A 13,555-nucleotide genomic window follows, 5' to 3' on the forward strand; every position below is an offset into this window, starting at 1 on the left:
GGTGGAGGGGGACCCGCGGGGAGGGGGTCAGCGCAGGGACCCAGAGCCGGGCGACCCGCAGGTCCCGGCGGAAAGTTGGCAGCCACCGCCCCCCTCGCCCGCCTTCCTCCTGGACTCTCCACCCCTCTCCGGGCCACACGGCGGAGGCGGGGGGTTGGGGGAACTGGCCTCGTGTTTTGGAACAGCTGCAGCCGGCGTTGGGCCCGCCTGGAATGCGGGAACAGGCTGCACACCAGGACTTTTATGGAAACTTGCTGCTGGAGCCGGCGGCGGCCAGAGGGCTCGTAGCGGCTGGAGCGGCGGCGGCCGGAGCGCCAGGACCCCTGACCACACCCCGGCGCCCAGAGCCTGCCAGCGCGCACCCCGGACCTTCGCGTGTCGCCGGCTCGAGGCGGGTGAGAGGAGTCGGGGGGACATGGGGAGGGGGCGGCCGAGACGGAGCCGTTGGCTCCCCCGGGGCGGCGGGGACGCGCGCCCCGGCTCCTGGCCCGGCTCCATCCAGCTGTGGCGACGCGCTGGTCCGCCGGCGCGAGCGAAACGGCCCTCGGAGCCGCTTCCGCGGGCTTGGCGGAGGGCGGACCGGGATCGGCCTGGCTGTCCCTCCGTGGTCACCGGCCTCGGGCTCCCGGCCACGACTTCCTTGCCCGGCTCCGCAGCTTCAGCTCGGCTTGCGCCCTGTCTGTGCAGTTTCGGGAGCTTTCTCGGTCCTGCAGGTAGTGAGCCCTACGGCGGTGGAGCGGGTGCCGGTCCCCTTGCTCTGTCCCAGGGGTCCCGGCAGGTAAAGTGCCGTGTCGTCCCCCACCACGTGCCCCCGGCGCGGTCTCCGTCTCCGCCGGCAGTGCCTGTTGTTTTTAAGAGCAGTCATTCCTGATCGGTCCCTGTGGAGGCTGGGGACTGAAATGTGATTTAACAGCCCATCATCTGCCCCCTCCCTCCAGACTAGTTTTTAGTGATTCTAACCTATGTCGGATGTTGGGAGTTGTGCAACTAGAGCTGGAAGTTGGAGTGAATGATGTAGTCACCTCTCGAGACCTCCCTTCTCTGTATGCTTTTTGAAAACGCCGAGCCATTCCAACTGTTTGTAAACTCTGCAAAGCTCTACAAATGCTAAAAAATTATTATTAATGGCGTTTATAAAGAAAATAACCTAGTTGAGAGGTTAGTTGATTATCGCAATGGCTTCAAGATCTTCATTTCATATTTATTTAATTTAAGGTCCATAATGCGAACGAAGAGGTTGGAAGGGGGGTGGGGTGAAGAGAAAGTGGGAGAGAGAGACAGAGAGGGAGGATAGAATGAGAACAAGATAAAAATAGCATAAGGATATGCCCTAACAAAATGTCTGTCCTTGGGCTGGAGGCAGGTAAAGAAAAGAAGTTAAGCCATAATAAGAAAGAAATTAGTTCCATGAGCAAAGCAACAGGAGCATCATTCACCAGCTTAATTTTGTTAATGAATTCATGTATGGGCCCATTGGCCTTCGAGTCACAACATAACTATGTGTTGGGTAGCATGATTATATAAACTTAGGTATTTATACCATCTTAGTCACCCATCATTGAGTGAACCACATTATTCTCCGCCAGTCCTTTTACAGGTTAAATTGTTGCCATAAGAAAACTCAGAATACACATAAGTCTCTGAAATTCTTTTGAGTTTTGAAGCCCGGTAGGGTGGAAAAGTGCATTATCAACCAAATTGAGGGACAGGGTTTTTTTTGAGGAGGTATATTTAGTATAAATGAACTTTGGTTACTTAATGTAGTTAAGTCAGATTCCTTCTCACAGCTATTAGCCCCCTGTTTTTGAAGATATTTTATATTCTGGATAGGAATACTTGAAAGAAAAATGTGGGCAATTCTGTATTTTGTCTGCCACGACTCCCTTAAAGAGCCCTAAGCAAAAACCATAACAAAATTCTTTTAAATCCAATTTACGTTGATACAGTATTGATGTAATTTCCATTTTCATGAAAGAGTCACACTTTTAAATCCATTTTAAGCTGAAATGTAGTGAATAGCAATTTTTCCTACTCATTGAAAATGGAATCTGTGCTATTTTTGAAAATTTGATATGTAAGACTGATCATTGTCAAAATGTATGTCATCTTGAGATGACTATATTTAGCATCAGCGAAGGAATGCATTATCTAGGTTTTTGAACAGTATTGTTCCCCTGAAATTACATTTGAGGTATTTGGGTTAGGGTTTCATTTGTGAACAGAATGAAAACTGGATATGTATATTTGGAAGAGATTAATTGGGAATTTAGATTGCTTAGAACCCAAGTGGCCTGAAATGAGATACTACTTCATTTAGGAAAAAAAAGAAAACCTACTGTTACCTTTGAAACACCCTAAAGGCAAATAAAAGTATTGTTTAACTAAAAATACATGCCTAAAAGAAAGAAAACAATGTAGTAAATGTAGAAAAGTATGTAACAGATGGGCAGATGTCTGAAAGATTTTATAGAAGAGAGGACTTAGTACATTGTATGTTTGTAGGCCACACACACAAAACATCTTAGTAGTCAACTTTATAATTAAGAAGGAGAATGACCTACAGCATTCTTAACAATTTCACATATCTCTGTTCTTATTTAATCTGTCTGTGGTCGAGATCACCTGTATAGTTTCTTTCATGTTCTCTTTCTTCTGGTTTTATAATTGCAAGATTACATATCTATATACACTTAGAGTTGTTATATTTTCTTTTTCTATTTAAATGCTCAGTGCATAGTTTGGCTTGACTTAATGGTAGTATACTTTCTACACTCTAGGATGGGTGGATTTTTACCCAGAAATCCAACTTGTTTATTTAACTTTCAATCAACTTTGTTTTTTATTATAAAGTTAATATAACCATATTATATTTATGGTTTAAAATTGTGGGGAACTGGAAAGGGGGCTCTCATCATCTGACACATAAATGGTTAGTATTTTGATATAGTTCCCTCTTTTCCCCATGCATAGGATGTTTTTTCTCTCATTGCCATATCTCAGTGAAAGTGCATATGTGAAAGCATCTGATACAGCATCTGCCATCTAGTAAGTGTTCAAGAGTTGGTTCTTTTTCTCCCTTCCCCTCTTTTTTTTTTTTTCTTTCTTCATCTCCTCCTTTTTTTCTCAGATTAGAAGACAGATAGTTTGGGTTCCCTAGGCCAGGTTTTGAGGTTGGTGAAATTTGACTTCCACCTTCCTTTCTGTGCCTCTTTCCTCCCCTTTTCTCCCCTTTGATTCTGCCTCCCTCTTTCTGGCCAAAATAGGCCTCCCCTTTGTCTCTTTGCATTTTCTCAATGATGCTTGTTCATTTAGATCAAGGGCCACAAACTGGGAGCCAAAAAGCCACTTTCAGCCATAGACATGCTTAAAAATAGTACATTTTATATTAAAATATGGATTTTCAGCCTCTCTTGAAAAATTGGAAGATCTTGGCAAAACTGGGTCCACATTTCTGCATAGCAAGAATATTCTGGAACTAAGTAGTGGCTCCCTCCTCAGATAGGGTACACACTCTTCTTTTGACATAGTCTCCACCATCCCTTACTGTTTGACAGTTAGTCATCACTCATTTATATTACCTGTCAATTATACTACATAACATGAACTTACATTACCTGACTATAGACACTTGAATATGCAGGCCCCTGATCTAAGTATCAATATTAGGGCAAGTCTGAAGCCATGATATGATGGGCAGTCTGCTGGACTTGGCATTAGGAACCTGGACGTTAAATGTTGAAGGTATATTTTGGTTAGCAATCCTTCTCTTAAGTAATCTGATCATGGGAATGGGAAGGAGAGGTTAACTTTCATTGACACTAATTGCTAGTGTCCATTGAGCTGAAAGGAACCATGTATTGAGAACTAAAAATATTTTAACTGGTGGGACTTTAGAAAGCATAGGGGAGATATCTCTGGGAAAGAAATCTTTCCTAGGAACTCTTAAATAATCCTACTCCTTCCCCATCTTAAGTGTTTAGGAGAGTTTTTGCAACCTTAGACATTGGTCATCAAGTGGAGTTAACTACTATTCTTCCACCTCACTGTCCCACCCACTTGTTTGGGGCCAGTGGCCTGGGTCTTCCCATTCCCAGCTGTGTCCTTCATTGAAAGGCCATCTTCCACTTGAAGAGGGGATGAGGAGGCCCAGTCTCCTCCAGAAATTGCTTGGGAAGCCAACATCCTGAAAGCCCAATTTCTGGTTTTTCATGATATCTAGGTTAATAAGTAAACTCACTCCATTTTATTTTACTTTCTATAATTTTATTTATTTGTTTGTTCATTTGTTCATTCATTCGTGCAACCTCATCATCAGCCCTCCTTTTAGAGATATCATTCATAAGTTTCATTTGGGCTGATTTTGGATCAGACAGTTTTCCTCCTCTTTGTTATTTGTTCACTAGCTCAAATATGAATCGAGTTTGTACTGTGTCCTAGTTGTTATATGAGACGCAAAAGATAAAGAACCAACTAGAGCACAGTGCTTACCTTTCAGGGACTCATAGTATGGTGAATGCTCTTTTGAAAACATTACACACAGTCATATGAGTGCAAAGTATTATATATTAATACAGAAGCATGTCAAGACAGGTTGAAAATAAGATTCTTGGTTATAAGTGAGGAATTATATATTGGTAGGAGAAAAAAACTCACTATTTTAAATAGGTAAAATAGGATCTAGTTTCATATTTTTGAGCTGTGATGAGGTTCATGATGTTTTGTAATATAAGTTTTAGAGTATAAGGTTACAACCTTCATTAAATGTAATAAGGTTACATAATATTTAAGTTTATATTTCTTGTACAAGTGCAAAATGATAAAAATTTAGGGGCTTCCCTGCTTGTGCAGTGGTTAAGAATCCGCCTGCCAATGCAGGGGACACGGGTTTGAGCCCTGGTCCGGGAAGATCCCACATGCCGTGGAGCAACTAAGCCTATGTGCCACAACTACTGAGCCTGCACTCTAGAGCACACGAGCCACAACTACTGAGCCCAAGCGCCGCATCTACTGAAGCCCACCCACGCGCTCTAGAGCCCGTGCTCCGCAGCAAGAGAAGCCACTGCAATGAGAAGCCTGCGCACTGCAACCAAGAGTATCCCCCACTTGCCGCAACTAGAGAAAGCGCATACGTGCAGCAATGAAGACCCAACACAGGCAAAAATAATAAGTAAATTAAAATAAATCAAAAAAAATATTTAGGCTCACATTTTATGAAGCTCAAAATAATTTTGTTTGTTCCAAAGACTGTAAAGAGGTAGGTTTTAACATTTACTTCTAGTGTATAGGTAAGCGTTCTGTCTAAAACCTTCTTAAAAGCTGAGACAAAGAATTTACTTGAGTTTAATGAAATGCAGATTTAAAGCTGTCACTTTCTTGACAATTCTGTTCTCCTTGAGAAAAGAGATAATACATTAACACAATGAAATAGTTATTGTAAATGATAGCCAGCTATGATTTAAAATTCTTTTCTTGATTCCTGCCTTATTTGCTATCTTGAAATACTTTAATTGCATATCAAAAAAAGTCAAGTAAAGTAATTAAATTTAGAAAATTTAGAGGTCAGACATAAGTCCGATGAAATTCTAGAACAGGAACATTAGCATGCGTATTTTAAGACCGTCTGTCACACTTACTATTATATTCCTCTGTGAGACTTACATATTGTTTCACAGCTTGAGCTTTATACCTTAATATTCAACCTGGAAACCGTAACAGCTCAAAAGTATACACTATTTTTGAAACATATTTTATCAGGCCATTAAGTCATTTTCAAAGACTTTCTGAAGGTTATCTCATTTATTGCTATGCCAGCTGATACCAATATTAGTATACTGTGTATGTATACATATATACAATTCATATATATATATTTCGTGTACTTTTAGGTAAAAATGGAGAATGACGGAGTGAAAGAGTAGTTGACTAGAAGTCAAGAAACTTGGAGTCTAGTTCCTTCTGCTGCTGCTGAATAGTTTGCAGCCTTGGATTGGTCACTGAATCTTTTTGAGCCTCCCATTTTTTCATATGGTAAATGAACGGGTTGGACTAAGTGATCTTTAAGGTCTTTAGCGAATGAGCTCTAAAAGTCCATAGTTCTTAGTACATGTATAACCAGACCCCAAATGTAATTCTGACAGGTAGTAAAACCTGTTCAAAACTGAACTCAATTTTTTATCCCTTAAACATGCTTTTAATGGTAACCCTGTCCACCCATTCACTCAAACTAAGAAACTTGAACTAATTCTTTTTTTTTTTTTAAGATTTATTATTTATTGATATATTTTGCTGCATCGGGTCCCAGCTGTGGCACGCAGATCTTCCTTGCGGCTCACGGGCTTCTCTCTAGTTGTGGTGTGTGGGTTTTCTCTCTCTGGTTGCAGTGTGGGCTCCAGAGCACATGGGCTCTGTAGTTTGTGGCACTCAGGCTCTAGTTGAGGCACACGAGCTCAGGAGTTGTGGCGCGCAGGCTTAGTTGCTCCACAGCATGTGGGATCTCGATTCCCTGACCAGGGATCGGATCCGTGTCCCCTGCACTGTAAGGCGGACTCCTTAACACCAGACCACAAGGGAAGTGCCTGAACTAATTCTTGACAGTATTCCTCTCCTCACCTCTACCCTCCAAATCTAATTGGTTAAAATTTTTGCAGTAATGCCCCCAGTACAACCCCCTTCCCTGGAGGAAGGGACTTTGTCTTTTTGTTCACTTTCATCTCTCCACAGCCTAGGATAGTCCCTGGTATGTGGTAGGAGCTTAATAAACACTTGTTAAATAAATGAATGAATGGGTCACCATGTCATGTCAATTATACTTCTAAAATGTCTTTTCCAACGTTTCATTCCTAATGCTGCTATCTTAATTCAGGCCCTTATCTTCTGTTGCCAAGATCATTCTACTTGTCCTCCCTGTAGTCTTTCCCCATTTTATTCCAGTTTTCTACACTACGTCTTTCTTTTTTCTTTCTAGAATACGTATATTATTAAGTCACATTTCTACTTTAAAAAAATCCTTTGCTGGCTCCCCATTGACTATAGGATCAAGTCTAAACTGTTTCTAAATATGGCATTTAGGAATCTTCCTATTCTGTGCCCAGTCTGTCTCTCCAGTTTTACCATAGATTCTCTGGACAACTTATAGCTCCCCCAATTTGTACTGGGCTATCAGGCCTTGGTGTTTTTGTTCGTGTTGCTTCTTTTGCCTGGATGCCGTTACTTTTCTACATTGCGAAATCCTACTTATCCTTCAGGGTCTAAATCAAATGTCACCATCTCTCTCTGTGTCATCTGCCCTCACCCCAGCCCCCTCCTTAACCCACCATAGTCTTTCCATGACTTTTCCATATTTCTGTAGCCCAGTATATCCTGCTGTTATAGCACTTATTACTTTGTTTTATAATTAGTTGTGGTCCCATCTCTTTTTCCTAACAAAGCTAATTGATTTCAAAGGCTGTCACCTACATTTTGTATACCATCACCAGGCATAATGTCTGGTACACAGTAGATTCTCCTCACAAAAATACTGTGTTTGTAAATACAGACCTAATCTGTCAAGTTTGAAAAAAAATGCATTCTTGATAAATCATGGACAGGCTATAGTAATATTGCAGTATTCCCTCTGAAACCTATGATGGGTACTTGTCTTCATTTAAGAAGACATTGAATGCTTAATATGCTGGAATGGCATTATGAAATCCCTTCATCATACTTTTATTATGACCAAGCTTTTGTTGATGAACCACATGTTCAACCTTATCCTTTGGTCAGTGTTTTGTCTTATTCTTGATAACAATTCAACTGGCTTGCTTGACATCTTAGACACTTAGAAAAGTACAGTGAGGCCTAATTGTTGTGTTGCTGCTGCCCCTTTAAGGTGGTTAAAGACATTACATCTGCCTGCCCAAACAGAGGAAAAGTTACTTAATACTAGATTAAGTGTGTGAGATTCCAGATATAAATCCTTTGGCATTTATGTTACTGAGTATAGGAATTAAGTTGTTAAACTAAGCCTCATTTGGTGTTCTAAAATACAGTAAGGGAGTGCTCAGTCTACTACTTTATTTTTAGAATTAGAACTGACATGATTTGATACAATGTTCTTTCCTATAATTCAGGAAATCTCAAAATGTGGTTTTAGAATCCTTGGGAGTCCCCAAGACCCTTCAAGGACCCATGAGGTCCTTCCTTTTCTAACAACATATCTGTATGAGGCCATGTTTTCTTTATATACTTCAGTCAAAACAACGTATCATGATAGTTTGAATGTAGAAACAGATATGAGAATATACCTGTCTTTTATTAAGCCAGATATTAAAGAGATATGCAAAAATGTAAAACAATGTCACTTTTCTAATTACTTTTATTTTGGAAAGTAGTTTTTTTCATAAAATGTGTTTATGTATAATGGGCTTGTTATTTCAAATGACTTAATAAGTATATATTTGGAAATTCTGTTTTATGTTCAATACATTATATATCTATAGATATAATCTATATAAACAAAAGCTTTCTGGGCTCCTCAGTAATAGGCTCAGGGAACTTCCCTGGTGGCGCAGTGGTTGGGGGTCCGCCTGCCGATGCGGGGGGCGCAGGTTTGTGACCCGGTCCGGGAGGACCTGCGTGCCGCGGAGCGGCTGGACCCGTGAGCTGTGGCCGCTGGGCCTGCGCGTCCGGAGCCTGTGCTCCGCAACGGGAGAGGCCGCGGCAGTGAGAGGCCCGCGTACCGCAAAAAAAATAATAATAAATAATAGGCTCAGACATTATGCCTTTTTATACTTTCTTGGTAATTATCTTTCATCCCATGTGGTCTATGAGCTCCATGAAAAGACATATTTTATTCTATATTCATCTTTGTATATGTAGTGCCTTATACTGTCTAGCACATTGTAGAAAGATGTTTAATAAATGTTTCTTGAATTAATTAATAAATACATATTTATTCATTTTAGCAAATTTCTTCATTTCCCATTTATTCTTAGTTCTATCATACTCATCACCTCTGACTTTAAGAAATAACATTCAAACCACCTAGTATATGGTACATAATAGGGATTCAGTTGTTATTTTCCACCCTTCTCCTTAATTAGTATAGAGACAACAGGTCTTTCTTCTAATGTACTGTAACTTTAAAAAAATTCTTACTTTTTTTTTTAACATCTTTATTGGAGTATAATTGCTTTACAATGGTGTGTTAGTTTCTGCTGTATAACAAAGTGAATCAGCTGTACGTATACATATATCCCCACATCCCCTCCCTCTTGCGTCTCCCTCCCTCCAACCCTCCCTATCCCACCCCTCTAGGTGGTCACAGAGCACCAAGCTGATCTCCCTGTGCTATGCGGCTGCTTCCCACTAGCTTATCTGTTTTACATTTGGTAGTTTATGTATGTCCATGCCACTCTCTCACTTCGTCCCAGCTTACCCTTCCCCCTCCCCATGTCCTCAAGTCCATTCTCTACATCTGCATCTTTATTCCTGTCCTGCCCCTAGAAAAAAATTCTTACATTTTATTGATATATGTAACTTCATTTCATTAATGACTTCACCAAATGAGAACTTGCCAATTTTCTTTGAGTGGTTACTTTAAAGTCTTCCCAAGAGAGAATAAAAGGCGAGAGTTACGGGGTTTGATCCTGGGCATAATTCTGAGGGCTAGGAGGAGGTCCTGCGCAGTGCCTAGAATGTGGTGGGTGCCATTGCAGTAGGGCTTAAAGCGTCTGTAAAGTGCTGTGCGCTGTGCTGAAATAGGCATTGGGCAGGCTGTAAGAAACAGACTTTGCATTGTTGAAGACAATGGAAAAAGCCGATAATTGTTGAAGCTTTGTGGTGGGTGTATGGGGGTCTATGATATGAGTTGCTCTAATTTTATATATGTGTGAAATAATAAAAAATTAAAGAAGATAGATTAGACTGATACATCTAAGATGTTTAATATAAAATATTTAAATGTATGCCAGATACATCTAGCAACTAGAAAATCTAATATATCTAGAAACTCTAAACACATTTTGAGATGTCAGAGACTGAAGGAAAAAAATCCATGCTTAGGTTGAAGTGCAGAAAATCACCATTTCTATTTATTGTTAGTTTGGGAAAATACTTCATTGGGAAAGAAGTGGCTTAAGAATTGTCTTGGAGATGGAAACAGGCATTGAATGTATTTGTCGAGGTGGGAGGTTGAAGGAATGGAAGAAGACAAGGTAAATCAGAGAGGCTAAGGGAACCTGCAAAAGGGCCTAACAAGCCCAGGTAAGAATTTCGGTTCTGGTGCATGATGCACTGTGCAGTTTATATCCTCAGAGCTGAGTGATAGACCAGAGTTAAGGAGCACAGAGCAGTAGAGAAGGCAGTAGCCGAGTTGATGAAGGTAGAAAGAATGGCAAGCTGTTACCTTATTAGAAATCAAAAGAATCATGGCTAGAAGTTACTCTGGAACTTTTAAAACCTCATTTTAGGGACTTCCCTGGCAGTCCAGTGGTTAAGACTCCACACTTCCACTGCAGGGTTGTGGCTTCGATCCCTGGTGTTGGGGAGCTAAGATCCCCCATGCCACGTGGTGAGGCAAAAAAAAGAAAAAAAAAAAAAGAAAGAAAAAGAAAACCTCATTTTACTAATATGTAATGTGTACTTAAAATCATTATTCTGATTTGCAAATGAAGCAACTGACAAAGGATTAATCTCCAAAATATACATGTAGCTCAATATCAAAAAAACAAACAACCCCATCCAAAAAATGGGCAGAAGACCTAATAGACATTTCTCCAAAGAGGATATACAGATTGCCAACAAACACATGAAAAGATGCTCAGCATCACTAATCATTAGAGAAATGCAAATCAAAACTACAATGAGGTATCACCTCACACCAGTCAGAATGGCCATCATCAAAAAATCTAGAAACAATAAATGCTGGAGAGGGTGTGGAGAAAAGGGAATCCTCCTGCACTGCTGGTGGGAATGTAAATTGATACAGTCACTATGGAGAACAGTATGGAGGTTCCTTAAAAAACTAAAAAAAGAATTACCATATGACCCAGCAATTCTACTACTGGGCATATACCCTGAGAAAACCATAATTCAAAAAGATAAAAGTACCACAGTGTTCATTGCAGCACTATTTACAATAGCCAGGACGTGGAAGCAACCTAAATATCCATCGACAGATGAATGGATAAAGAAGATGTGGCACATATATACAATGGAATATTAGCCATAAAAAGGAAGGAAATTGAGTTATTTGTAGTGAGTTGGATGGACCTAGAGTCTGTCATACAGAGTGAAGTAAGTCATAAAAACAAATACCGTATGCTAACACATATACATGGTATCTAGAAAAATGGTACTGATGGACCTAGTGGCAGGGCAGGAATAAAGACACAGACATAGAGAACGGACTTGAGGACACAGTGGGGAAAGGGGAGGCTGGGACGAAGTGAGAGAGTAGCACTGACATATATACACTACCAAATGTAAAATAGATAGCTAGTGGGAAGCAGCCACATAGCACAGGGACATCAGCTGGTGCTTTGTGATGACCTAGAGGGATGGGGTAGGGAGGGTGGGAGGGAAGTCCAAGAGGGAGGGGATATATGTATATGTATAGCTGATTCACTCTTGTACAGCAGAAGCTAACACAACATTGTAAAGTAATTATGCTCCAATAAAGAAGTATAAAAAAATCATTATTCTGATAATATGTACCAGTTAAGAACTTTGAAGAGACTGCATTAAAAAAGCTTTCCTATAGCAACTGAGGTAACTTTATGTACTCACCACATTGGATTCTGGTACCTATTGAAAAGTTTTAATAATTCAGAAATGTTTATCAGCATTCTGAAGGAGAGAAAACTATTAAAGTGAATACTTTGAATTTTATAGCTTCTTATTTTTATTAATCAAAGTTTATTTTATTAATCAAAGTTTATTAAGTAAGTTTATTAATCAAAATAATGATCCATATGAATAGTAAATATATATGAGTATTTCTAGTAAGGATTATTATGTGAAATTGAAGGAGGGCCTGGGACCTCTGTGCTAAATAAAGCAGCAAATTCCACATGAGTTTATAGACTAGTAGGTGAAATGTTGACTAATAATGTATGTAAAAAGCATGAAAGTGGGAGGAGTTGATAAAATGATCAAAGATTGAATGGGTATTTGGAATTTGAGAATCTGTTTCCAAAACATTAATTTGAAAATCTTTTGTTAAGTGTTCGATAGCATATTTTAAAATGTAGTATTGACAGTTTATTAAGGGGATAAAAGTTGAGTCAGGGGAATGGAATCTTTTAGAGTTCCTGGTTTTGATGATTACTACATGGATATTGAAAACCTTTCCATGATGGCTTTTGGGATTTATTTTAAATTATAATTTATTATTTAACAAGCATGGAGCTAGGCACTAGAAAGGAACCAATCCTCTGTATTGTGGGAAAGGAGCATAAAGTCTACCAGATGTACAGATGAAAGTCTGGGTGGAATTAAGAGTATTGCAGAATGTAGACTGAGAATGGAAGTCATTGACCTTAGGCATCTAATGGGAAGTTTGGGGTATGGTGTGTGCTGGTTTTCAATTCTGTGTCAAGTACGGTTGATGTTAGCACCATACCGGTGTCTACAGATAGCAAGGCAGACTGAACCATTAAAAATCCTGTTCCAAGGCTTTTGTTCAGAGTTTTGGCCAAGAGACTGTTAATAACGTGAGAATAGGGAGAGCACCTGTCTATTCAGTGCTGCATTTCTCAATGTCTGGCAGAATGCCTGGCACATAATAGATGCTTAATAAATATTTTTGTAATGAACGGTGTGTTCTATTTATATTATAGTCCGGCATAATGATAATCATAGAGTCATACATTATATCCCAACAATCCTTAACTGTTTATAAAGTGCTTCCTCTTGAAGTTGGCAGGATTTACTTATTCAGTAAACAATTATTATATATGTCTTCGATGTACCAGGCACATGCTAAATACTATGGATACAGAGGTGTATAAAATACAGTCTCTACTCTCAGAAAGCTCACTTTCTGGTAGAGGAGGTGGTCAAGAAAGTACTTTATTACCATACATTGTGGTAAATGCCACAGTTAGGGTAAGCATGGGGGTGCTACAGAAACACACACAGTAGGGAGGGTGGGAGGGAGGGAGACGCAAGAGGGAAGAGATATGGGAACATATGTATATGTATAACTGATTCACTTTGTTATAAAGCAGAAACTAACACACCATTGTAAAGTAATTATACCCCAATAAAGATGTTAAAAAAAAAAAAAAAAAAAAAAGAAACACACACAGGAAAAGCACCTAACCCAGTCTCGTGGAGGCAAGAAAGGCTTCCTGGAGAAAAGTGACAGTTTATCTAAGAACTAAAGGATGAGTAGGAGTTAGCTAAGAGAATAAGAGAATGAGTAGAACATCAAGCTGGGGGAGCTAGCTGTGTGAAGGCTCAGGTGTGCCAGTATTTCAGTATGGGTGATGGAGGGAGGTATGGAGAGAGATGAGACCAGAGAGGTAATTTAAACGACCAAAGTGTATTAACTCACTGAAGAAAAAGTGTAGAG

General features: G+C 39.9%; 1 protein-coding gene across 8 annotated transcripts in view; it reads left to right on the forward strand.

The window, feature by feature from the left end:
- The first annotated feature begins 148 nt into the window (after positions 1–148).
- The window catches only part of NEXN (nexilin F-actin binding protein), a 58,466-nt gene continuing 45,059 nt past the window's right edge, over positions 149–13,555 (forward strand). For 2 of the 8 annotated variants that reach the window (XM_067726649.1, XM_067726652.1), the window contains exon 1: positions 259–395. Coding sequence is in view for 5 of the 8 variants with exons in the window: in XM_067726645.1 (XP_067582746.1) it covers positions 213–391 (179 nt within the window). In the remaining 3 variants the exon portion in view is untranslated. Of the gene's footprint in view, positions 396–695; positions 714–13,555 lie in introns of those variants that run through there. The other 6 variants (XM_067726645.1, XM_067726644.1, XM_067726646.1 and 3 more) reach the window with 6 other exon arrangements.

This window comes from Pseudorca crassidens, chromosome 2 (genome assembly GCF_039906515.1).
Source record: "Pseudorca crassidens isolate mPseCra1 chromosome 2, mPseCra1.hap1, whole genome shotgun sequence".
NCBI lineage: Eukaryota > Metazoa > Chordata > Mammalia > Artiodactyla > Delphinidae > Pseudorca > Pseudorca crassidens.